The 24,192-nt window shown below is 37.9% G+C and overlaps 1 protein-coding gene across 1 annotated transcript in view; it reads left to right on the top strand.

Moving 5' to 3' along the window:
- The window catches only part of LOC124775079 (protein 5NUC-like), a 213,231-nt gene extending 190,021 nt beyond the window's left edge, over positions 1 to 23,210 (top strand). Inside the window, exons 4-9 of the mRNA XM_047249885.1 lie at positions 4,869 to 5,066; positions 9,760 to 9,923; positions 18,802 to 18,898; positions 21,431 to 21,592; positions 22,635 to 22,835; positions 22,974 to 23,210. Coding sequence (XP_047105841.1) covers positions 4,869 to 5,066; positions 9,760 to 9,923; positions 18,802 to 18,898; positions 21,431 to 21,592; positions 22,635 to 22,835; positions 22,974 to 23,155 — 1,004 coding nt within the window. The 3' untranslated portion in view covers positions 23,156 to 23,210. The remainder of the gene's footprint in view (positions 1 to 4,868; positions 5,067 to 9,759; positions 9,924 to 18,801; positions 18,899 to 21,430; positions 21,593 to 22,634; positions 22,836 to 22,973) is intronic.
- Positions 23,211 to 24,192: the final 982 nt, after the last annotated feature.

Here is a 24,192-nt window from a genome sequence, read left to right as displayed (position 1 = left end):
TCATCAGCTGTGGTCTGATGAAGGTCTGCTGTTCTGTTCATGGATCCATCGCAAAATTGCCACACACCAAACACAGAGTATTACGGAAATCATTGTGGACATGCAACATGTCCTCCCAGCTGAATGCCACTCCACACACTGACTCATCAGATATGCAGCTCTCGCCACTTAGGGGTGGAAAGATCTACTACTCCTACTCTCCAGATGGCAGTGCCATCCCAAAAATTTTGGATTCCACCTCGTACTTTTCTGAACTGACTTAGATATTACTGCCCTTTATTAACATGGCTGTCATTCACCAGCCTTGGCTGGATAGACAGAATCAAAAATTACAAAACTTATATATTACAATACAAATAATGTATCTAAAAACAAAGATGATGTGACTTACCAAACGAAAGTGCTGGCACGTCGATAGACACACAAACAAACACAAATATACACACAAAATTCTAGCTTTCACAACCAACGGTTGCTTTGTCAGGAAAGAGGGAAGGAGAGGGAAATACGAACGGATGTGGGTTTTAAAGGAGAGGGTAAGGAGTCATTCCAATCCCGGGAGCGGAAAGACTTACCTTAGGGGGAAAAAAGGACAGGTATACACTCGCACACACACACATATCTATCCACACATATACAGACACAAGCAGACATATTAAAAGGCAAAGAGTTTGGGCAGAGATGTCAGTTGAGGCGGAAGTGTAGAGGCAAAGATGTTGTTGAATGACAGGTGAGGTATAAGCGTTTCTGGGCACATATCCACATAATATCTTTTCTTTATTTGTGTGTGAGGAATGTTTCCTGAAAGTTTGGCCGTACCTTTTTGTAACACCCTGTATATACTCAATAATAAGTAACCCACTTCCAAACCATAACCAAAAAAAAATTTTTCCGCTTTCAACACTACCGCTGCTATAAAATCCACCGTTTCTAGTTCACAAACAGTTCCTTTCACCTATTAAACAACCATTTCGGCTAGTTCTAATAACTTTCGCTTTATTTCCATTTCCGTTTTTCCTACATCACCGATAATTTTTAGCCGCTTCCCACAGGTTTTAACATCATTATTTCTTCGTCAGACAACTGTTAGCCTCATTTTCAAAATCTGCCACCATAAAACCACTCCTTTTAATACATTTACACGCAGTTTTTTCGAAATTTTCCCGAATTTCTCCACCCTTTAACGTGTTTTGGTGGCAACACAACCACCTGACCTTTGTACACATCGTTGTCTACCAACCCAAGTTCACCACAGCATCAACATAGCCCAGCTTTAACCAATAATTTTTCGCCTTTTTTCACACCAGATCTCCAGTTACTTTCTAGTTCACCTTTATCTCTACCCATATACTTTTATCTTCATTTTCATTTCAGCCTCATGTTACACTTTCCACCTTCTAATACCATGCCACCCTCACAACACCCCCACAACGACCCCATTAAGTTTTATTTACATTCCCTCCGCAAACATGCCTTTGCCCTAGCCAGATCACGCTCCCATATTTTATTTTCTCAGGCTTGTCTGACATTTGGCATTACCCCCAAAGGCCTCACACTTAAAGTTCCCATCTCTGGCTGCAACCCTTCTTTCCATCAGTACCTATACCAGTTCCAAACTGAACAATCCATTGCCCTCACCCACCTAATCCTTCACCTACACATCAACTCAGCCAATGAACACCCCCGTCAACTCCTATCCTTAATAAAAGTCCTCAATCTTTTCTCTCCCACATTCACACCGGCTGTTCAGAGCATCCTCCTACAGGCCAACCGCAAATTAGAACAGCATGCCACCCTCCACCTCAAAAAACTATCCAATCTCCTGGTTTCCCACCTCCAGAAAGGCAACTCACTCACCCTTCACAACCTTTCCAGCAAACCTCAACCTCCTCTCATTGCACACAAACCCAGTCTCTCCCATCTATTCAATCTCCCACTTCCAGCTCCACTCCCTCCAAAACCTCAAAATTCCAATCAACACCCTAATTCAGTAGTTAACCTTTCCTCCAAACCTCTCTCCCAATCCGAAACCCCTGTCCTATCCAAAGGCCTCACCTTCAGCCCCACTCCCAGATTCAACCAAACAGCCCTTGTCAAATATTTACTGTCCTACACTCGTACTCTCTGCTGGAAATATCACTTTGCCATGAAGAAAAATGATCCTAATCCTACTCTAATGATCCAACTTCGCAAGACACTATCCAAATTGAACCCTGCCTGGAACAGTTCCGTCCTCCATCACAGTGGGACCCACCTCCTCTTCCTCAAAATCACCCTCTCCAAACCTTCCAGAAATTTCTGACTTCCAGCCTTGCCTCTCAATCTTTCTTAAAAAACCTTAATCCTACTCCCAACATCACCACTGATGAAGCCCAGGCTATCCGTGATCTGAAGGCTGACCAATCCATCATCATTCTTCCGGCAGACAAGGGTTCCAATACCGTGGTACTTGATCGTCGGGAGTATGTGGCTGAGGGACTGCGTCAGCTTTCAGACAACACCACATACAAAGTTTGCCAAGGTAATCCCATTCCTGCTTCAAGGAATCCTCAGAACCTTAGGCCCCCTACAAAACCATTCACCTGACTCCATCAACCTCCTGACCCCGCCGACACCCCGCACCCCTACCTTCTACCTTCTTTCTAAAATTCACAAACCCAGTCATCCCGGCCGCCCCATTGTAGCTGGTTACCAAGCCCCCACAGAACGTATCTCTGCCTACGTAGATCAACACCTTCAACCCATTACATGCAGTCTCCCATCCTTCATCAAAGACACCAACCACTTTCTCGAAAGCCTAGAATCCTTACCCAATCTGTTACCCCCGGAAACCATCCTTCTAACCATTGATGCCACTTCCTTATACACAAATATTCTGCACGTCCAGGGCCTCGCTGTGATTGAGCACTTACTTTCACGCCAATCACCTGCCACCCTACCTAAAACCTCTTTCCTCATTACCTTAGCCAGGCTTCATCCTGACCCACAACTTCTTCACTTTTGAAGGCCAGACATACCAACAATTAAAGGGAACAGCCATGGGTGCCAGGATGGCTCCCTCATACGCCAACCTATTCATGGGTCGCTTAGAGGAAGCCTTCTTGGTTACCCAGGCCTGCCAACCCAAAGTTTGGTACAGATTTATTGATGACATCTTCATGATCTGGACTCACAGTGAAGAAGAACACCAGAATTTCCTCTCCAACCTCAACTCCTTTGGTTCCATCAGATTCACCTGGTCCTACTCCAAATCCCATGCCACTTTTCTTGGCGTTGACCTCTATCTGTCCAATGGCCAGCTTCACATGTACATCCACATCAAACCCACCAACAAGCAACAGTACCTCCATTATAACAGCTGCCACCCATTCCACATCAAACGGTCCCTTCCCTACAGCCTAGGTCTTCGTGGCAAACGAATCTGCTCCAGTCTGGAATCCCTGAACCATTATACCGACAACCTGATAACAGCTTTCGCATCCCGCAACTACCCTCCCGACCTGGTACAGAAGCAAATAACCAGAGGCACTTCCTCATCCCTTCAAACCCACAACCTCCCACAGAAGAACCACAAAAGTGCCCCATTTGTGACAGGATACTTTCTGGGACTGGATCAGACTATGAATGTGGCTCTCCAGCAGGGATACGATTTCCTCAAATCCTGCCCTGAAATGAGATCCATCCTTCATGAATTCCTCCCCACTCCACCAACAGTGTCTTTCCGCCGTCCACCTAACCTTCGTAACCTCTTAGTTCATCCCAATGAAATCCGCAAACCACCTTCCCTACCCTCTGGCTCCTACCCTTGTAACTGCCCCCGGTGTAAAACCTGTCCCATGCACCCTCCCACCACCACCTACTCCAAGCCTGTAACCCGGAAGGTGTACACGATCAAAGGCAGAGCCACGTGTGAAAGCACCCACGTGATTTACCAACTGACCTGCCTACACTGTGACGCATTCTATGTGGGAATGACCAGCAACAAACTGTCCATTTGCATGAATGGACACAGGCAGACAGTGTTTGTTGGTAATGAGGATCACCCTGTGGCTAAACATGCCTTGGTGCACGGCCAGCACATCTTGGCACAGTGTTACACCGTCCGGGTTATCTGGATACTTCCCACTAACACCAACCTATCCGAACTCCGGAGATGGGAACTTGCCCTTCAATATATCCTCTCTTCCCGTTATCCACCAGGCCTCAATCTCCGCTAATTTCAAGTTGCCGCCACTCATACCTCACCTGTCATTCAACAACATCTTTGCCTCTGCACTTCCGCTTCGACTGACATCTCTGCCCAAACTCTTTGCCTTTGGATATGTCTATTTGTGTCTGTATATGTGTGGATGGATTTGTGTGTGTGTGTGTGTGAGTGTATACCCGTCCTTTTTTCCCCCTAAGGTAAGTCTTTCCGCTCCCGGGATTGGAATGACTCCTTACCCTCTCCCTTAAAACCCAAATCCTTTCGTCTTTCCCTCTCCTTCCCTCTTTCCTGACAAGGCAACCGTTGGTTGCGAAAGCTAGAATTTTGTGTGTATGTTTGTGTTTGTTTGTACTACAATTCAGTTCAACTGCAGAAGAAACTGTGAAAAATATTTTATGGGGTAGTCCCAAGGAAGATGGATACTTTTTCTCCTTAACTCTTTTTTACTCCTCATCTACAAACACTGCAAACACAGATGCTATTGTGTCCTAAGCATGAAACTGAACTACTTCTAGTAACTACATACACAAGATGAACTTCAATTTAAGTGGAGCACCAATATTTTATTAGCTCTTCTGTTACTTTTTATAGCAACTTTTAAACTTTCTGCACTTGTATGTAATAAATAAATAACATTAATTCTTCAATATATTTTCCATAGGTGATGCTCCAGATAGTGAAGTTCCTGTGGATTTGTATCCTAAAATAATCACTCAGCCATCTGGGAAAAAAGTTCCTGTTGTCCAAGCCTATGCATATACTAAATACCTGGGAAATTTAACAGTGGTATTTGATCAGAATGGAGAACTGAAATCATTTACGGGGAATCCGGTGCTACTTAATTCATCAGTGGAAGAAGGTGAGTACGCATCCCTTCCTTCTCCAATTTCTTTCTTTCTATTTGTGTGTATGCAGGCACAAAGATGCATTTTCAGCTAAGGTGGTACTTATTACATGTTTACTGTATTAATTAAGAAATATCATTTTAGACAAAAAAAGCTGTAATGAGATCTGTGAGCCTATTGGCACTAAATGATATAACGCTTGCTTTGATCACAAAAATAATTTTATTTATCTTATAGTTCATTCTGGGAGAACCCTGTCATCAGAGCTGTGGCGAGAAGCATAGGATATAAGGCAGGATATTGAAAGCAGTACATTATAACAACATAGTAACAGTGGAGAACATACTTATTACAGTCAATACAAAGTACTTGGTCACATATTACTCTGAAGACAATTTCACCAGTATGTAGTGTCACTGAAAGTAAAATCAACAATAGAAAATGCACATAGGAATATCATAATGTAGGAAAAGATAGATTGCTGCTTAGCATAAAGAAGGCACGTAAGTTGCAGACAGGCATCATTAAAAGACATTTCCATAAAGCATTTGGCCATAGCCTTCATCAGAAAAACACACCATTGTGTGTGTGTTGTGGGACAGGGAGATGGGGAAAAGAAAATTATAAATATAGATTTTTAGTCAATTCAGTATCATTAAACTTTTAAAAAATTAACTGTAAGTGGTTAAATACCTGCAAGAGGTTTCCACCCAACATACTGTATCTGATCAAAAATATCTGGACAAATATTAGTGGACATTAATATGGGGTGCATCAACCCTTCAATGCGTCAACCCTTCAACTTTGTGATAGCTTGAACACTGTTGAAGGTACTTTCAATAATATGTGCGAATGTCTGTAGAGGAATGGCAGCTCATTCTTCCTCAAGAGCCAAAAAAAGAGTAGGTAGTAATGGTTTGCGTCTAGAGTGAAGTCAGTGTTCTGACTCATCTCAAAAGTGTTCTATGTTATTGCCTACAAACAATTGCCTTAGAGATGCTGCTTTATGACAGGATTCATTGTCATGCTGATTTAAGCAATCATCATATCTGAACTGTTCCTCTGCTGTATGAAGTACACAGTGCAGTAAGATAAAAGAACCACAACATAACCACAAAAAAAACATTCCCATACGATAACACCTCCTCCACACTTCAGCGTTGGCACTACACACAATGGCAGGTAACACTCTCTGGGCGTTTGCCAAACCCAAATGCTTCCATCAGATTGCTACAAGGTGTAACATGATTCATTACTCCAAATCACTCACTTCCAATCATCCACTGCCCGGTGGCATTGCTCTTTACACCACTTCACGTTTTGCTTACAGAAATGTATGGCTTATGAGGAGCTGCTAGATCATTCCACCTCATTCTTTTTAGCTCCTCACACACAGTGATTGTGCTAGCTGGACAATTGATAGCACTTTGGAATTCATGATTGGTTCCTTCCACTGATTTCATCTGACTTTTTATGATTGTCCTCATCAGTGCTGTATGGTCCCTATCCATCAGTACATGACATCTGTCTGGGCTTGGTTTGGCTGTCGTTGTTCCTTCACATTTCCACTTAACAATCACGTCACAGACAGTTGACTTGGGGACCTTTTGAAGGGTTGAAATGTCCGGGATGGATTTGTTACTCAGGTGACATCAAATGGCAAGTCCACATTCCAAGTCACTGGGCTCTCTTGACTAACCCACTCTGCTGTTGCTGCTTCTCTGGCAACAGCATACAGCTCCCTGCCTCCCTCTGCAATGGTGGGCCTGCCTCTCATGACATAGTGTTGTCTGGATACATTTGATCAGATGGCATGTGTGCAAGATGAGGACATACAGATGGGAGAGGTTGACAGTGTTAAATTCTTGGGGTTAAAACTATGTTGAGAGGAGTTTACAACAGAACTGCTGAAATACCTAAATCAATTTGTGTTTGCAGTGTGAATGTTATCAGGAGTGAAATAAGCAACATAAAACTCTTTGACATACTACCCACATAAATAAAATGTCTTACAGGTAGCAGGAATGTTGTCAATTGTAGACTAGGGAGAAGCTTCCTAGCAGATTAAAACTGTGTCCCAGACTGAGACTCAAGCCTGGGATCTTTGCCTTTTGTGGGCGAGTGCTTTACCGGCTGAAATACCAAGCATGCCTCACAAGCACAAGCATAATGGGTCAAATGCCAAAAGTAATTTTGAGAGTGGCCAAACTTTAACTATGAATATTATTTAAGTTAGTTAGTTTCTGAGAAAACAAATTTAGTTGTTGGAAAGAATGAAATCAGGTTTCTAATGAGTAGTTTCAGTCCTCTCGAAAATACTGATTAGCTCACACCAATTTTCATATAGCACATTGTTGTAACAACTTTGATCACCAATTTCTCTTAATTAATGAGATTTACATTAAATATACCATTATAATCAGCAGACTGTAGACTATCACATGTGGGATATTGTAGGGTAGCATTTTGACAGTTTTAGATATATACTGCTTACTATACACTGTGTGTATAGCCATCAACCTACTTAGCTGAGTGGTAACATGTTTGCCTACTATGCAGCAGTCCCAGGTTCAGTTACTGGCTGGATTAGACATTTCATCATCACCAACACACAAGTCACACAATGTGGTGTTACCTGAAATAAGACTTGCAGCTTGGTGACCGAACTTCCTTGGATGGGGCCTCCGGCCTATCAATGCCATGCAATCATTTCAGTTTTTATTTTAACTCTGTGTATAACAAGATTTGGATGAAAGACAAGAAAACAAATAGTTGTTTAGGATGAGCATTTTAAAACACACACAGCTCATAAGTTTCTCGAGCTCTAGTCCACATACAATACAGGTAGCCCACATACAATAGGAACCATCTTTTATAACTGACTTCCATCTGATCTCAAGACAGCTAATTTAAACACTTTAAAGAATAAACTGAAGCATTTATTAATGGACAAAAGCTGTTATTCAGTAGAAGATTTCAAGTTGTAATATCTCTTTGTAAAACAGTTGTATAGCATAAGTTTGTTTTTTCAACACAAAAATGATAATTTTTTATCTTCACACACTGTGTCAATGTATGCAGATATATTTTAAGTTGTAAAGTCTCTTTGAAAAACAGCATATATAGCAAAGTTTGTTTTTGCAACCAAAAATGATAATTTCTGATCTTCACTGTTTGTAACAGTGTGTGCACTTATGTATGTTAACTAAACCTTTGTGTATGTGAACTAAAATCTATGACAATGTCTGAAAACTGATTTTTATATGGACAGCAAACAAATGAACAAATAAATCTTAATCAAGAATAGTGACCAAAAGACCCTTACAACTTCTCTGCTTGCTCGCTCACATGAACTATTAACTGAGTCAAAAGAGTGACTGTACCTGACTACAATTCCACGCATACAAGCCTTTACAGGTTTTTAATATTCTAAATATGTACAACAAATAAGTTTGAACAATTACAGTTCAATATCAAATCTTTTTAGTTGCACAATGTCAAATTAGTGACATTAAATTATATTTTATACATTGCACACGCTAGAATTATGACTGCTAACAGCTGAGCACAATTATTCATTTTGCTAATTCCTCACTACATGGTTCAAATGGATGTTTTATAAATGTAGATTCACAAATTTCTTATTATATAAACAATTAGCCTCAATATTATAAATCTTTCATGCAGACGATAGTTTTATGATGTAACTGTAGAGAACTCTGTTTTGCCACTCACTAGTAGTAATATAATATTTTATTTAAAACAGATTATTTGTCTGCTTTAGTATGTTTAATTTGGTCATTATGTATCTGACTTCATGCATTTAATATGGCATACAGTACATATATGTAGTTTCTTTGTGCTTTTTACTTTTTATAAAAAATTTTACACTTAAATCAAACAGTGGATCCAGGATGAAATGTAACAATATTATGAAAAGGAAAGTTGCTACTGACCATATAGCAGAGTGTGTCTGTCGTCTATTGTTGACAAAGGCCTTACTGACCCAAGCTTTATTTTTGATAGTCCTTTTATTGTGCCTATCTGCAACTCAGCATGTCTGCTATATGATGAGTAGCAACTTACCTTTTCATAATAATTTTACACTTAAAGATTAATAACACTGCACAAGGGTGGTGATAATTTCATTGGAATTGTTTCTTTATTATCAATTCAAAGCAGAGTTTAATATATTGTGGCTTGTCTGGAAACAATTATAGTGTTTTTGGCAAATGTGTGAGACCTCATATGTTGGCACAGTCAGATTCTCGCCACATTACCAAGTTGCTTTTAAGTGAATGACAGTGCAGAGCACTTAACAATATGGGAATCAGGAAGACCATAAACACAGCCACCCACCACTATTACATCCAGTCACATGGGTCACAGCAGCACCTCACCTACCTGGTATAGCCACTTCATTGCTATTAGCCATCAACATGATACTCAGCTCAACCTTCCCATTTATTATTAATTCATATATGTGACCTATTGCTTTTAACCTCAAAGCGCAACACAAACTTAAGAAAAATGAACATTGTGAAAAGCTGCAAGTCATCCTTTCAATATACTCTTCTAACTCTGAAAAATTCCATAATCATGTGTACAAAATCCAAAAGTTCCAAGGAATGAAAACAGCAGGAAGTATGCAACTGGAACAAATTATCGTACTGCAAGAATAACACTTATATTTTATTTTCCTTTCAGACAGTGAAATCCTAAAAGCATTGGAAGAGTGGAGAGCAGAAGTTGACAACAGTACAAAAGAGATTATAGGAAAAACACGGGTGCTCCTTGACGGTGCTGCAGAACATTGTCGCTTATTTGAATGCAACCTTGGCAATCTAGTGACAGATGCCATGGTTTACACTGTAAGTTTCATTTTTTTTAACACTTGACAAATTTGAAATATAAACTGAATTGAATACACTGCATGAATGATGACTGAAGACAACCACTCATCAAACAGAGAAAAAGTTTGATTGTCTCAGTCTACACAGATCTTCTGATTGGTTTCATAAATCCCAGCACAACTGCACATCTTATGCCAATCTGTTCCCTTAGAATATCTCCTGCACCCATAGTTCTCAGTTATTTGTTGTATCTATTCTACTCTCTGCCTTCCCCTACAATTGCTGTTCCTCTGTGGCTCCATCTGGTGTCTTGGAAATTGTTCCCTGTCTGAATGCTTCCATTCTTCTAGGTAGTGTTTTACATAGATATACTTTTCCTTGATAATTCTGTGAAGTCTTCCTCATTTCCTATCTTATCAGACAATTTCATTTCCACTATCCTTATCACATCAACTCAAACCTGTGAATGCTCTTCATTTCAAGTTTTATTGCAGTCTGATTCTTTTCCATGCAATGCTGTTCTCCAGATGTCCATTCTTGGACATTTCTGTTTCAAGTTAAGGCTCTCTCTGACACACTTAGACTTTTTTTGGCAAGGAATGTTCTCATTGGCTATGCTAATTTGCTTATCTCATCATCTTAAGAGGTTTCTGTGTCTTTATGGTGGTGAGGTATGTACAATGAACGGTTAGATGGTTCATCTAATTAACTGACTCCAAAACAAATTAACTCAGTAAAAAGATTCTTATTTTCTCACTAATGAGAGTCTGATTATAAGCTGAAAAATAAAAATAATTATCTGTAGAATTTTTTGCAGGTTTTCTAATGTATTGAACTGTAAAATATCAGAGTTGCTTGTTCAGGTGCAGGGTAGGGGGGCAGGGGCATTACGGAAGGTAGGGATGTGGTTATTTGAAGGGAGTTACTTTGGTGAAAAAGTGGATTAAAATTAAACTCAATATATTCTTCAAATCAAACAATGGAAAATGCAGGATGGAATGTAACAATATTAGAGAAGGAAAGTTGCTACTCACCATACAGCAGAGATGCTGAGTCACAGACAGGCATAACAAAAAGATTCTCACAATTATAGCTATAATTGTGAGAATCTTTTTGTTGAGCCTATCTGTGACTCAGCATTTCCAATATATTATTTAGATACAATACCAATGGGTGCATCCAGGTTGGCCAGTGGGGCTGCGAGCCATTCTATATGGGCAATAAAAGATGTTACTTTTTATGTCCAGACAAAGTCTGAGAAATAATAGAAAGTAGCAGATGGATCATATTATTGCTAACTGAAAACTTGCACCAGGAGGAGGTTCCTATCTGGATCCAATGCTCTATGTGACAGCCAGCTGCCAACATTTGAATTCTCTCCCATACTCCCTACTGGGTAAACATAGTGGTGCATAGTGGCTTGTTTGTCAGTGTGTTCCACAGGAACAAACAACTTGTGCTGAGATGAGGTCCTACTCCACATATAAGCCACAACAAAATGCATGAGAATATTCAAGTAAAAAATTAGAAATAACATAAAAATTTGAAATACCAATGAGACATGTTGGGTGATCTGCACAATTCCTCCCCCATCAGTGGCCAAATGGTGCTCTGGTGGTCACTGGGCACTAGAGATAATAAACAGAGTGAGTTAGAGTATAATGTCATGGGTTGCACACATTAGAAATCAATCTACTGCTATTATGTCAGTGCTATCTGGTTTCATTTCTTCTTACTGTAGCCCCATGAGTATGACAAGTCTGTGAATGATAGAACTGTGGTTGTTCCCTACTCATCATCTCGTTCTCCTTTACTGAAATGTGCAGGACTGTAATGTTACTTGTGACACAGTAGGGAACTTCAGTGTATGATATTGATATCATGAAGTAGCATTGACAGGGTGAAAATGACCAATTGTCAGACTCAGAATGCCTCTATCAAAGCTGTGTTTTTCCGAAGCTCTCTGGAGGACAAAAATTAAGTGATGTGTACATTTGAAAATGTGCTCCATAAGAGGAATAGTGATATCTGCAAGAAGTCTGATGCTATAGTCCATGCTTCAGACAAAAAACTTCCAGACTTTGTCCAAAGCAAACAAAATGGTTTTATCTTCATTCTCTGAGCAAACTATGTGCTCCATGAGCATGGACCAGTGTCACTGTCATGTTCTTGTGACCAAAACATGCTCTATTCATGTATTCTTTTGATCAAGGCAACTTGTGTTTTTGTCCTAATAGTGAGCTGTGTATCTTATCATTCATTCCTGTAATTTTTGCAAAGACTACTGTAAATTTGTTTTATTAATCATCCTCCATTTAGTGAACACACTTCATCCTCGTGTCCTGTTTCCTTGTATTGTCATCGTAGACTTGGTAACATGTCAAAACTGTGTGTATGTCAACATAACCATTAGATTTAATATTAAAGTAAATTTATTCATTGAGTATTGGTATATAATAATTTTGATGATGAACAGTAGCATATGTAGCAGCAATTCTGCAAGTCCACACCTTTCTACACTGTTGTAGCCCAGTTCCACTTAACAACAGACTCAAGTAAAGAGTTTTTCTGTTAAATTGGCCATGGTGGAGGCTGAGTTTATTGAGACAGAAATTCAGAGATGATGTCAAAGGACCTGTTGGCAAGTTAGAAGTGAATATACAGAGTTCATTTGTGATCTCTCTGAGGTGATGGTATTGGCACGCGATAGCAGTTGAGTAGCATAAGCAGCATGTACAATTAGTCATGTACAACATTCATATGATTGATGTTAGAGGCATCCTTGGGGAAAATGTTACAAATTAATATGGCGTTTAGATACTGGGGCTAAACTTTACAAGCAATACTTAATATGTGTGGGGTCTGTTCTTTCAGACAAGTCATACACATATCAGTACAGTCACCTTGACAGCAATTAATTATCATTCAGTGCAAATGCACCCTTTGTCTTAACTCTTGTGAGAATCAGGGTGAGGCTGTGAACAATGAGCATACACTATGCCTGTAGTGTGAAATGAGTTCTGAATTTCCAGATAGCTGAAGTGGTTAAGGCAGCCACTTGCATTAAGTGGGATATCTGGGTTCGAGTCCTAGTCTGGCACAAATTTTCACTTGTCACCAGTGAATTTATTGCAATGCCTGATTGTATGTGGCTAAGGTTAGAATTTCAGTTTCATCAAGCAATATTTTGTTTTACTTCCATCAGTTAATGTTAATCAGAATGCAAGCAGTAAAGGTAACCCAAAACTGAATTGAAATGTAAATATCAATGCCTTCCAACATGAATTCATCCAAAATTATAATGTTGTTAGGAATAGGTTGAATTTTCAAGATTACTTGCTCAAAGTTAAATCCATAATACTTTTACAAAAAAATCAATAATTCTCAGTAAAACTGCAGTAACATTGCAACATATATCTCAGCATCATTCTAGTTCCTATAACATAGCATTACATTAACAAACTCCATGAAAATCCAAAAAAGAACACGATAAATAATCTATTTTCTCACAGCTTTAACAGAAAATAGAGAACTCAGACCTACTGTGGTTGGTTTTTAAAAATCAATTACTTTAGAAACCAACACTCAAAATGACATTAGTAGAACTATTATGCAACAATTCCATAGAAATGATCCTCATTATACAAAAATTCGATTTGGAACAGCAAATAACAAGATGATAAACTTCCCACAGGTAAATTACCCATCTAACTTGAGTGGCAAAATCTGACAGCAGTGATTTAAATCTCCCATTAAGTTGGTTAAACTTGAATTATAGAAAACAGCAAATTGAGCCAAACAAATTCTGAGAGTTATAACACAATAGGAATTCAGTTCCCTAAAGCACATAAATAATTTCTGTGATAATCACTCATAATAAGTGAAATTGAGAAAATTATTTAGATAAGAGCAAGGAAAAGCCACGGCTATTCTCATAATGACATTACATAAAGCATAAGCATTATGATTCACCTGGGAACAGAGTCAAAATTAAGGTTTTGTAAGGCTAAACTTAAGTACACTGAGGAAATGGAAGTTGAAGAATATGTAAAACACAAAAAAATGCATATAATAAGGATCAGGACTCGTAATTTCTTTGTATAAAGTACGAAAATTACATGTAAGCATAAATATTGTTACTCCTCTAAGAATTGCAGTTATTTGCAGCTGTACACTTAAGAGAAACCATTCCATGAAAGTAAGTGAAGCTGGTTCAGTGACAATTAAGCAAAATTCAGCTTATGTGTGACACACAGTATATTGTCTTTTTCTAAGAAAATACAAAATTTACACATAGCAACAGGATGGCTACAATGCAGTCATAGCTGGTAGTGACCTTCATATGGTTATGAGATGTATCATACATGCATTACAATTGTGTAGTTGATGAAAGGAGTAATGATCACCTTGCATTATTGGAAACATGTTCACTAAAAGCTGCACATCTAACTTCTAATTTTACCATTTAGAAACATGATATTTAATGTTGTTGTGTGGTCTTCAGTTCGAAAATTGATTTAATGCGGCTATCCTGTGATAGCCTCTTCATCACTCCATAAATACTGTAACCTACATGCATTTGTACCTGCATACTGTATCCCTGCCTAGGTTCCCTTCTACAATCCCTCCCACTTCCCTCCATTATTGAATTGACTATTCATGTATGCCTCTGCAATTGTACCATGTTTCTTCTTCAATTCAGTTTAGTACATCTTCAATAGTTATTTGATCTTCCAGGCAAAGCAAGTAAGCATTCTTCTAAAGCACCACCTTTCAAAAGTTTCTGTTGTCTTCTTGTCTGCACAGGTTATCACCCACATTGCACTTTGGTACAAATCTATGCTCCAGACAAATGTCTTCAGAAAAAACTTCCTAACAGTTAATTTAATTTTAAAAAAATTCATTTGTCAGTTGCACAGATATTTTTATTTCAATTTATTGGTTTCAACAAATTAATTTGTCATCTGCTAAACCAATACTAACTAAGTTTCTATAATACACTTCTTGTATTTTGGCCAAGGTCTTATGATTTATAATATTCCTAATTTTTTAGGGTTCTGAAGATGACAAATTAATCTCTCAAAACTGGTAAAACAAAATAAAAATATTTGTGCAACTGAAGAATGAATATTTTTCTAAAATACAGACTACAGTTGTGAAAAATAACAGCTATGCCTAAAGTAACTTAAATTTATATTAGATGTTAATGAATTTGACTTTTATAGAAAATATTTTCTTGCTATATCCACCCTACACTTGATATCATCTGTTATTTTGTTGACAACATAGCAAAAGTCACTGATTACTTTTAGTGTTTCAATTCCTAATGTAATTGCCTAAGCATCAACTGATTTAATTCGACTACCATTTTCTTTTTACCATTGTTGATATTCAACTCTTAGTCTCTTGTCAAGATGCTATCCATAGAGGAATTTTTAGATATAAATTAAGAAAAAAAATATTAAAAAAATTAAAAAAAATAAAAAAATAAAAATAAAAAAACACAAAAAAATAAAGTAGTTATATTAACTTAAGTATGTTGTTAAATTAACCTAATTATGTCATGTATTGGAAAATTCGACTCGTTCCACATCATTACGAAATATCGTATTCATGATCCATGGAACTAGTATTAATCTAATCTAATCTAATCTATCCATTCTGTCCAACTGCTCATCTGAGTCCTTTGCCATCTCTGATTGAATTACAACCTTATCAGCAAATCTCAAAGTTTTTATTTCTTCCCCCTGAACTTTAATTCCCTTTTGCAAATTTCTCACTGGTTTCCTTTATGTATGTGATCCTTTGCTGCCCTCAATGTTTCATTTTCAAAGCTACCCATTGGTCTTCTATTGTATTCCTTTCCCTTATTTCAATCCAACATTGCCTAATACCCATGCTGGAACTCTCAACCACCTCTGGTTGATTCAATTTATCTGAGTCCCATCTCCTTAAATACCTACCTTTTTTGCATTGTGTTCAACTTTAATCTGTTCATAACAACTAAATTGTGGTCGAAGTCCACAGCTGTCCCTGGAAATGACTTACATTTTAAAATCTGGCTTCATAATCTCAGTCTTACCATTGCACAATCAATCTGAAATCTTCCAGTGTTCCCAGGTCTCTTCCATATGTACAACATTTTTTGTAGCTCTTAAATCAAGTGTTAGCATGGAGTAAATTATGTGCTATGCAAAATTTTACCAAGCAGCTTCCTCTTTCATTCCCTTCTCCCTTAGTTGAAGTTTTCCTATTTTTTCTTCTCTTTCTTTTCCTACTGTAGAATTCCAGTTACCCATCACAATTCAGTTTTCATGTTCTGTAGCTTCCTCTTCTTACATAATGGTAATATGAAGAAGCCAGAGTCTGCTGTACTCAAGATTTGGCAATTTAATTTTATTGAATTCTGTTGCCACATGCCCTTAATGTCACCACAGTTGCTAGTTACCCAAGGGAAGCAAGCTGTGGAGGCCCCCTGTCTGTAATTTGTGGAAACTTTGTTCTATGTGTGATCATACATTAGCAGTTTGTGTATCATCTTTTCTGAGGTGGAAATTAGGGATGAACATGGGAAACAGCATAAAAACCATGCCAGCTGGTGCACCAGCCACAATCAACAATCTGCCACATGAATTCGATCCAAGTTGGGCTCACTTTTCTGCCTTCCTAGCTAGTGCACTACAAATTATGCTACATGAGCAAGTTTTTCCTAGTTCTGTTATCTCATCGTACATTCTTTCAATCTCTTCGACATCAGCAGAACAAGTTGGCATATAAACTTGTACTACTGTAGTGTGTGTTGAGCTAATTTCTACCTTTTCAATGATAATGCATTCTCTATGCTGTTTATAGTAGCTTACACACACATTCCTATTTTCTTCTTCATTGTTAGATCTACTCCTTAATCACCCCTAACTGATTTTATGTTACTAACCCTTTACTGACCTGATCATAAGTCCTTTTCTACCTGCCATCACACTTTCTAATTCCCAAGACATATAACTTTAGCCAAAGCATTCCCCTTTAAAATTCTCTAAACTACCTATGTGACTGAGGGATCTAACATTCCATGTTCTGAGTGTTGATCTTGTTTTTCCTGATGACATCTTCCTGGAGTAGTCCCGCCCATAGATCAAAATGAGGGAAAATTTTACCTCCAGAGTATTTTACCCAAGATGCCATCATTATTAACCAATACAGTGGAGTTATGTGCCATTGGGGAAAATAATGACAGCTGTAGTTTCCCCTTGTGTTAATCCACTTGAAGTACCAATACAGCAAGGTCATATTACACGACCAGATCAGTCAACTATCAAGACTGTTAACCTTGCAACTATTGAAAATTCTGCTGACCCTCTTCAGGATCCATGGATTACTCTGGCCTCTCCACAGATACCTCGCCATTGTGGTTGCACCTTTGTAAGACCATCTGTATCGCTGAGGGAGGGAAGCCTCCCCATATTGGCAATGTCTGTGGTTCATGAGGGTGGAGAAAATGGTAGGAAAACAAGAATATTGTTGTACTGCACTCTAATTGCTAGTTTTACCTAAATTATATGAAGCAGAGTATCATTTTGACAGAAGTCATGAGAGAAATGAAACAAAAACTGGTGAAAGGAAATATAAAATAAGGCTTCCTACAATACTAAAGTATTTACTTGATACTATCAATGAAGTACATAACTTATACAATAATACCATCAAGTATCTTGCAAGAATTATAATGTTTGCTGGTTAAAGACCTTGTTGTGTAGAACCCAAAAAGAAACAGAGTGATGACTGAATTGACGTACAAATGATTTGCGTATAAATAAGTTAGCTCTTAGTTCCACAGTGACTGTACTTGTGAAATTTTGGATAAACTTAGAGAAGGAAGTTTCAAAGAAGCACAAGTCTGAAAGCTCAGCCACAAGTGCAATTTCTTGTTTATGTGTCTGTTCTCCACTCAGTGCCTCCTGTACTTACTGTGTGGTTGTCTGTATCGATTGCTTATATTTCTCACAAAAGCAAATGTCAACTCAGCTGCTGCTTCTCTCTTTCTTTATAGTTCAGTCTTGTTGTTCATCATAAGGTAGATGCTAAACATCACATACAATGTGGTACAATAATGTTTCATTTTCTATGTTTATTTTATATAAAAACAAAGATGAGGTGACTTACCGAACGAAAGCGCTGGCAGGTCGATAGACACACAAACAAACACAAGCATACACACAAAATTCAAGCTTTTGCAACAAACTGTTGCCTCATCAGGAAAGAGGGAAGGAGAGGGAAAGACGAAAGGAAGTGGGTTTTAAGGGAGGGGGTAAGGAGTCATTCCAATCCCGGGAGCGGAAAGACTTACCTTAGGGGGAAAAAACGACAGGTATACACTCGCACACACACACACACACACACATATCCATCCACACATACAGACACAAGCAGACACTGAATATGTCTGCTTGTGTCTGTATGTGTGGATGGATATGTGTGTGTGTGAGTGTATACCTGTCCTTTTTTCCCCCTAAGGTAAGTCTTTCCGCTCCCGGGATTGGAATGACTCCTTACCCTCTCCCTTAAAACCCACTTCCTTTCGTCTTTCCCTCTCCTTCCCTCTTTCCTGGTGAGGCAACAGTTTGTTGCGAAAGCTTGAATTTTGTGTGTATGTTTGTGTTTGTTTGTGTGTCTGTCGACCTGCCAGCGCTTTCGTTCGGTAAGTCACCTCATCTTTGTTTTTATATATAATTTTTCCCACGTGGAATGTTTCCCTCTATTATATTGATATCTATGTTTATTTTGTTAGATTTAAATAGAATTAATATCTGTTTCATAAGTATTTTTAATTTGATACAAAAAATCAGTATTGTAATATATTGGGGCATTAGGAGACTCATTATTTAAATCTTCATTACAGAATGCTAAAAGCTACCATGGTAATGGGTGGACCAATGCACCAATTGCATTATTCAATGGTGGTGGAATCCGATCATCTATAGATACATCATCTGATGGTAATAAATTGAATTCATTAATAATAATAATATATTATTAACATCTCAGAATGAATCAGATAACTGATAAATCCACACAGAGAGATCTAAGCTGACCAGTACTTTCCTTTAAAATTTGCAACTTTGAGTACAAGTGACAAACACATAAAAACCTCAGTCCTCATTCCTCAGACAGCTGGCTCTCACTTTTCTGTCAGAGTCTCTTGAAGAGGAAAGTATTCACCTATCTTGTACTCAGACAGGAGCATTTTTCTGTTGATTCCCTTTTTCTCTCTGCTAAAGCAGGGTGTGCAGCTTATATATAACAAATTGTGTAATTCAGAAAGTTTATGTACTTTGACACATTAATTGACTTTGCCACATATAAACAACAAATAAATATGCATATAATATAAGGTTAACACAAAATTGTTTGCTTTGTTTTTTCTGATTACTTAGCTCATTGACTGCAGTTAACTGAAAATGCCCAGCTTATGATTTAAATCTTAAAAGAGTAAAAATGGTATTAGAAATATATTTGCAGTCTTTCTAGTTTTATGCAGTTTTTTGTGCTCATTTTAAGCTCTTTTCAGGCACGTTAAGACCCTTTTCGGCCCATTTCTTGTCACTGCAGTATGACACTAGACAAATTTGTGTAGGTGTGAAGTACACATTATACAGAGATAGTGCCACATAAAGTTTTGTTGGTGAAAAACTGCTCACTAAAAACCTAGTTTGCCGACTTCAGAACCCCTTTCCATGTGTTCACTACATCATTAAAACTACATTTATGTCCCAGACCAGATTTTATGCGTATAAGTATGGTAACTTTGAACCTGTGTATCTTGGTAATGGATAATGATACTGAATGTCTGCCATGAATAGAAATTATAGAAGTGGTCATCCCCACAATACTTTCCAAGCCCAAAACGTGTTCTTTTTGGGTTTTCTCAGGAACTCCATACAAACACATGGTGCTTTTATAAGCTGCCTAAGGTCCACTCTAGACCACAACTGATTTGACCAGTTTGCCTGGGCTGAAGAAGTGTGTAGTGTTTAAATTTTGATGCTGCACTGTAGGATAGCTACATTATTCTTATTCTTCCAATAGGTATACAAATAGTCACTAGGCTAAGGGCTACCCAAAACACTTGACCCCTTATCTCTGTGATCAATAGAACCCAAGATTGGATACTCCGAGAAAAAAAGAAAAAAAAACACTTTTTTGTGTGCAGATTTTTGGGAAAATAATTTTATGGGTAGAGTTTACATGTGAAAGAAATTGGGGGTTGGGCGTGGGGGGCCGTGACACACTAAACGCAGGCTGCAAGCAACCCAACCTGTCAACCTGTATGAGGAGAAAAGTCAAAGATAGTATTTTAATTTGCTCAGAGCCAGATTCAGTTCAGAGAAGAGAGAAATAGAATGTGGTGTAAAAACAGAAAGAGGAAACTGGAGATTAGAGAGAGGATGGAAAAGGTGAAAAGCAGAAGCACCAATTGGAGAAAAGCATAAGAATTAAAGACAGACTTTCATAAATAGATAAAAAACTAGCAGAATCATGCACAAGGTAAAGGGAACCCTAACAAGTTCATGCAAGTGCCTCCACAAAAGTCCTTTCTTTTACTGAGCCAAGCATCCCTACTTTCTACACACCACCTAAAATCTGCTACCATGCAGACTGTCACACTGTGAGTGGTTTCAGAGTGCCAGCCAAGTGAATCTTAGTGCTTGTAGACTTTCTTCATTTCTTTAGCTTTCTTTCTTCCTTCCTTCAGCTTCCCTCTTTCCTTCAGCTTCCTTCCTTCAGTTAGCTTCTTTGCTTCCTCCCTTAGGCTTCTTATACCATCAGGTTCCACTTCCTCTGTCCCCCCCCCCCCCTCTCTCTCTCTCTCTCTCTAATTATTTACCTCCTATATCATATTCTCTTTATCTCTGTCATCCAGTTTGGAATATTCTTTCCAATAGCTATGATTTGTTTTTCATTTAATACATGTTTATTTCTCTCTCTATTCCTCTCTTCTAAGAAACTGGCCCAGTACACATTAAAGCACTTTCTTTGACCTCCTACACTTTCTTCACTTTCACCTTTCTTCCTCTTCATACAAGGTGGGTCTTATTTAGTCTGGCATCTGAGTCCATCCACCCAGTATAATTTATTTGTTCTCCGTGAAGAGAGACTCCATGGTTCTGAAGGCTAGAATTGCTGTTATATATTTTTTCTTTGCTGAATGGAAGTTACGCCAGCTGGAGTTAGGTATTGGTCAGCCATTTAATTTATTTGTGATATTCACAATTTGACCAAACAATGTTAGCCATTCCCCCCTCCTTCTTTCCCAGTGAGGTAACAGTAATAAATTTTAAGGTGTAAAGAAAAGCTAATTCCTTTCATTACAATTATAGTTACCTACAATGAAAAATATGACCCCCTTTTTTTACAGTTATATTTACATATAATGAAAAATGGATGTGAAAGTCTTCTTTTCTTATCACAGCTCATTCAGCACAATATGGGATTTTATTTTTAACCACAATATTTATGATTTGTTGTAGGCAATGTGACCAAAGAAGATATATTAACAACGTTGCCTTTTCAAAACACTTTATTCTTAGAAAAAATAAATGGATCACAGTTGTTGGCTGCTTTGGAAAATGGAGTTTATTATTATGAAGAAGTTACAACAAGGGGAATTGGAAGTTTTCCACAACTATCAGGTACATTTCTGAAATAATTACACACTCAAAGTTTAGTTTTTGTATCATCAATGCAATTCATATGGTTTCTAAAATTGTGAAATCTTTTTAATATTCGTATGTTAATAGTGATAAGTAGCAGGAGATATGTTCACTAATGACAAAATATAAACTTTTTCTTGAGTAGGTACATGAAAACCTTGTACCAGATCAGTAGGAATTGGAATACTTTGAGCTGCTAGCATTCTGTCTTCCATTCTGTCTTCCCTCACAGTTAATTAGTGATCAAGCAGTACTGTTTGCAGTACTACATAATAGTCATTGTTCTATACAGTTTTTCATTTTGCTGTGCAGTGTTCAGGTGTTTGTGCTAGATTTAGTGATGAAGCATTTCCTGGTCCATCTTAGGCACTACTTAAACAATGGAAAACCCAGGATGGAACCTAACAATATTATGAAAAGGATAGTTGCTATTCACCATATAGAGGAGATGCTGAATCACAGAGACCTCAGCAGCCAGAGACTGTGGTCATGTATGCGTTAGCTCCTCTGTGTGTGTGTGTGTGTGTGTGTGTGTGTGTGTGTGTGAGAGAGAGAGAGAGAGAGAGAGAGAGAGAGAGAGAGAGAGAGAGAGAGATCTATTTCCGATGAAGGCCTAGTTGGCTGAAAGCTCACTTTCTGACAGGTTTTTTGTGGTGCCGATCTGCAACTCATCATATAGGGTAAGTAGCAACTATCCTTTTCATAATATTGTTAGGCACTACTTATTAACTCTTACTCAGGAAAGAGAGCTCACTATCTACAATGAGGGGTGGGTGCTTAGTATGAGACACAAAGCACTGGTATAATGGTTGCATTGTAAGAGAAAGGTAGGTCTTGATTCCTCTACAAGGGTTGTAGGCTCTTTTATAAGAAAGACAATAAGATAGGTGTAAATAATTATTGTTCAGTTTCCCAGCTTACTTGAGATACTGACAGATGTTGTATGTATATGAAGTTAGATATCATTTTAAACATAAGATAGACAGTCAATTTGCATAGTTTTATTTCTCTCTCTCCACAGGACTGAAGGTCACTTACAACATCAAAAAGCCAGCGGGTGCCAGAGTACAAGAAGTGCTTGTGCTCTGTGAAGAGTGCAGGGTGCCCACCTATTCTCCCTTGATAGAAAGTGATATATATGGTGTCATCATCCCAGCTTTTATGAAACAGGGAGGTGATAATTACACAGTTTTTGAAAACAGTATTGAATCATCTTCATTAGGTAAGTAGTGTGATAGAACAGCACTAAACATAGTATGTACATTTTCCTTCATCTGTGTAATATTCATGAAAACACCAGTTGTAAATGAAGCTTGTTAATGTGAGATTGTTTAACATGTTCACTTATATGATTTTACAGATTATATTGACAGTGATATTGTTGCTGACTACATAAAGCAGAAGAGTCCTGTGTACCCAGCCATAGAAGACAGGATATCATTTGAAACGGACACACATTCACATGCAATAAGAACTAGGAGTACAATACTCCTGCATTACATGCTTGCCGCAATCAGTATTTACTGTTCAGTTTTAATGTAAATTACTTTTAACTTTATTATGAAATATACAAATAAAAGTTATTGTTGTTGAGTTACATTTCTTCTTTTATTATGATTGTACAGCCACACACAGTTCATTTCTATAGAAAAAACAGATGCTTGTTCCACTTTTCCTTATTGCTCATATACAATTAAGGAAATGTATAGAGAGAATGTTTTACACTAGTAAACTAGTAGAGTCTCTGAAAGAAGGGAGAAAATTAACTATTTGTTTAGAAAAAGTAAATTTCCCAAGTAACTGATAATACATGTACTTGTGTACTCACTCACTCACTCACTCACTCACTCTCTCTCTCTCTCGCTCTCTCTCTCTCTCTCTCTCTCTCACTCACTTATTCTTAGTCAGTGATATAGGTGGACTTACCTCGACATAAGTTGTTGCCTTTATAAGAATATCAAACTCAAGGAAGAAATTTTTGTGTGATAATTAGTTGGCAGCTTCACTTTCTTTGTTTGGCCTAGTAGAGCTTCAGCAATTTTTTTAGTTTATGATTTTTCATCCATCCAATGCTATCATGTTGCTCTCATCCCCTCCCTCCTCCCCATCCCTACAAAAGAAACCAATGAAACATAGATTTTCCCATGCCTTTCTTGTGCACTGTAGACAAAGGACAACATAAGAAACACAGTGGAAAAATTTGTTGTGGTGTATGGAGACTCAAAGATATTCATGTTGCCTTCATTAAAATGAATATTTCAACTCAGCAAGTTGAGAGAATATAAAATACTGTGTCAAACTTCTTTCCTGATAATCTCTTGTATCATTTAAATAAACTGTGTGTCATTTAGCTTGTTTTTCTTGATTCTTTTATTCCTAAAAGCAGAACTTAAGCAGAGAGCAACTACTAACTCTGTTTACATTGTATAGGTTCTGTCAGCTCTGAGATCATGATGGTATTCACATTTATATCTTATCTTACTGTAACATGGCCTAACAGCATACACTTCACTCACTCACTCATCTACTGTGATGATCATCTCTTAATCAATTCAAAAGAACAATGCTGCATAGAGCTT

Source organism: Schistocerca piceifrons, chromosome 2 (assembly GCF_021461385.2).
Source record: "Schistocerca piceifrons isolate TAMUIC-IGC-003096 chromosome 2, iqSchPice1.1, whole genome shotgun sequence".
In the NCBI taxonomy this organism is placed as follows: domain Eukaryota; kingdom Metazoa; phylum Arthropoda; class Insecta; order Orthoptera; family Acrididae; genus Schistocerca; species Schistocerca piceifrons.
Note: the sequence above shows the minus strand (reverse complement) of the source record. Positions and strands in the feature narration are given on the sequence as shown.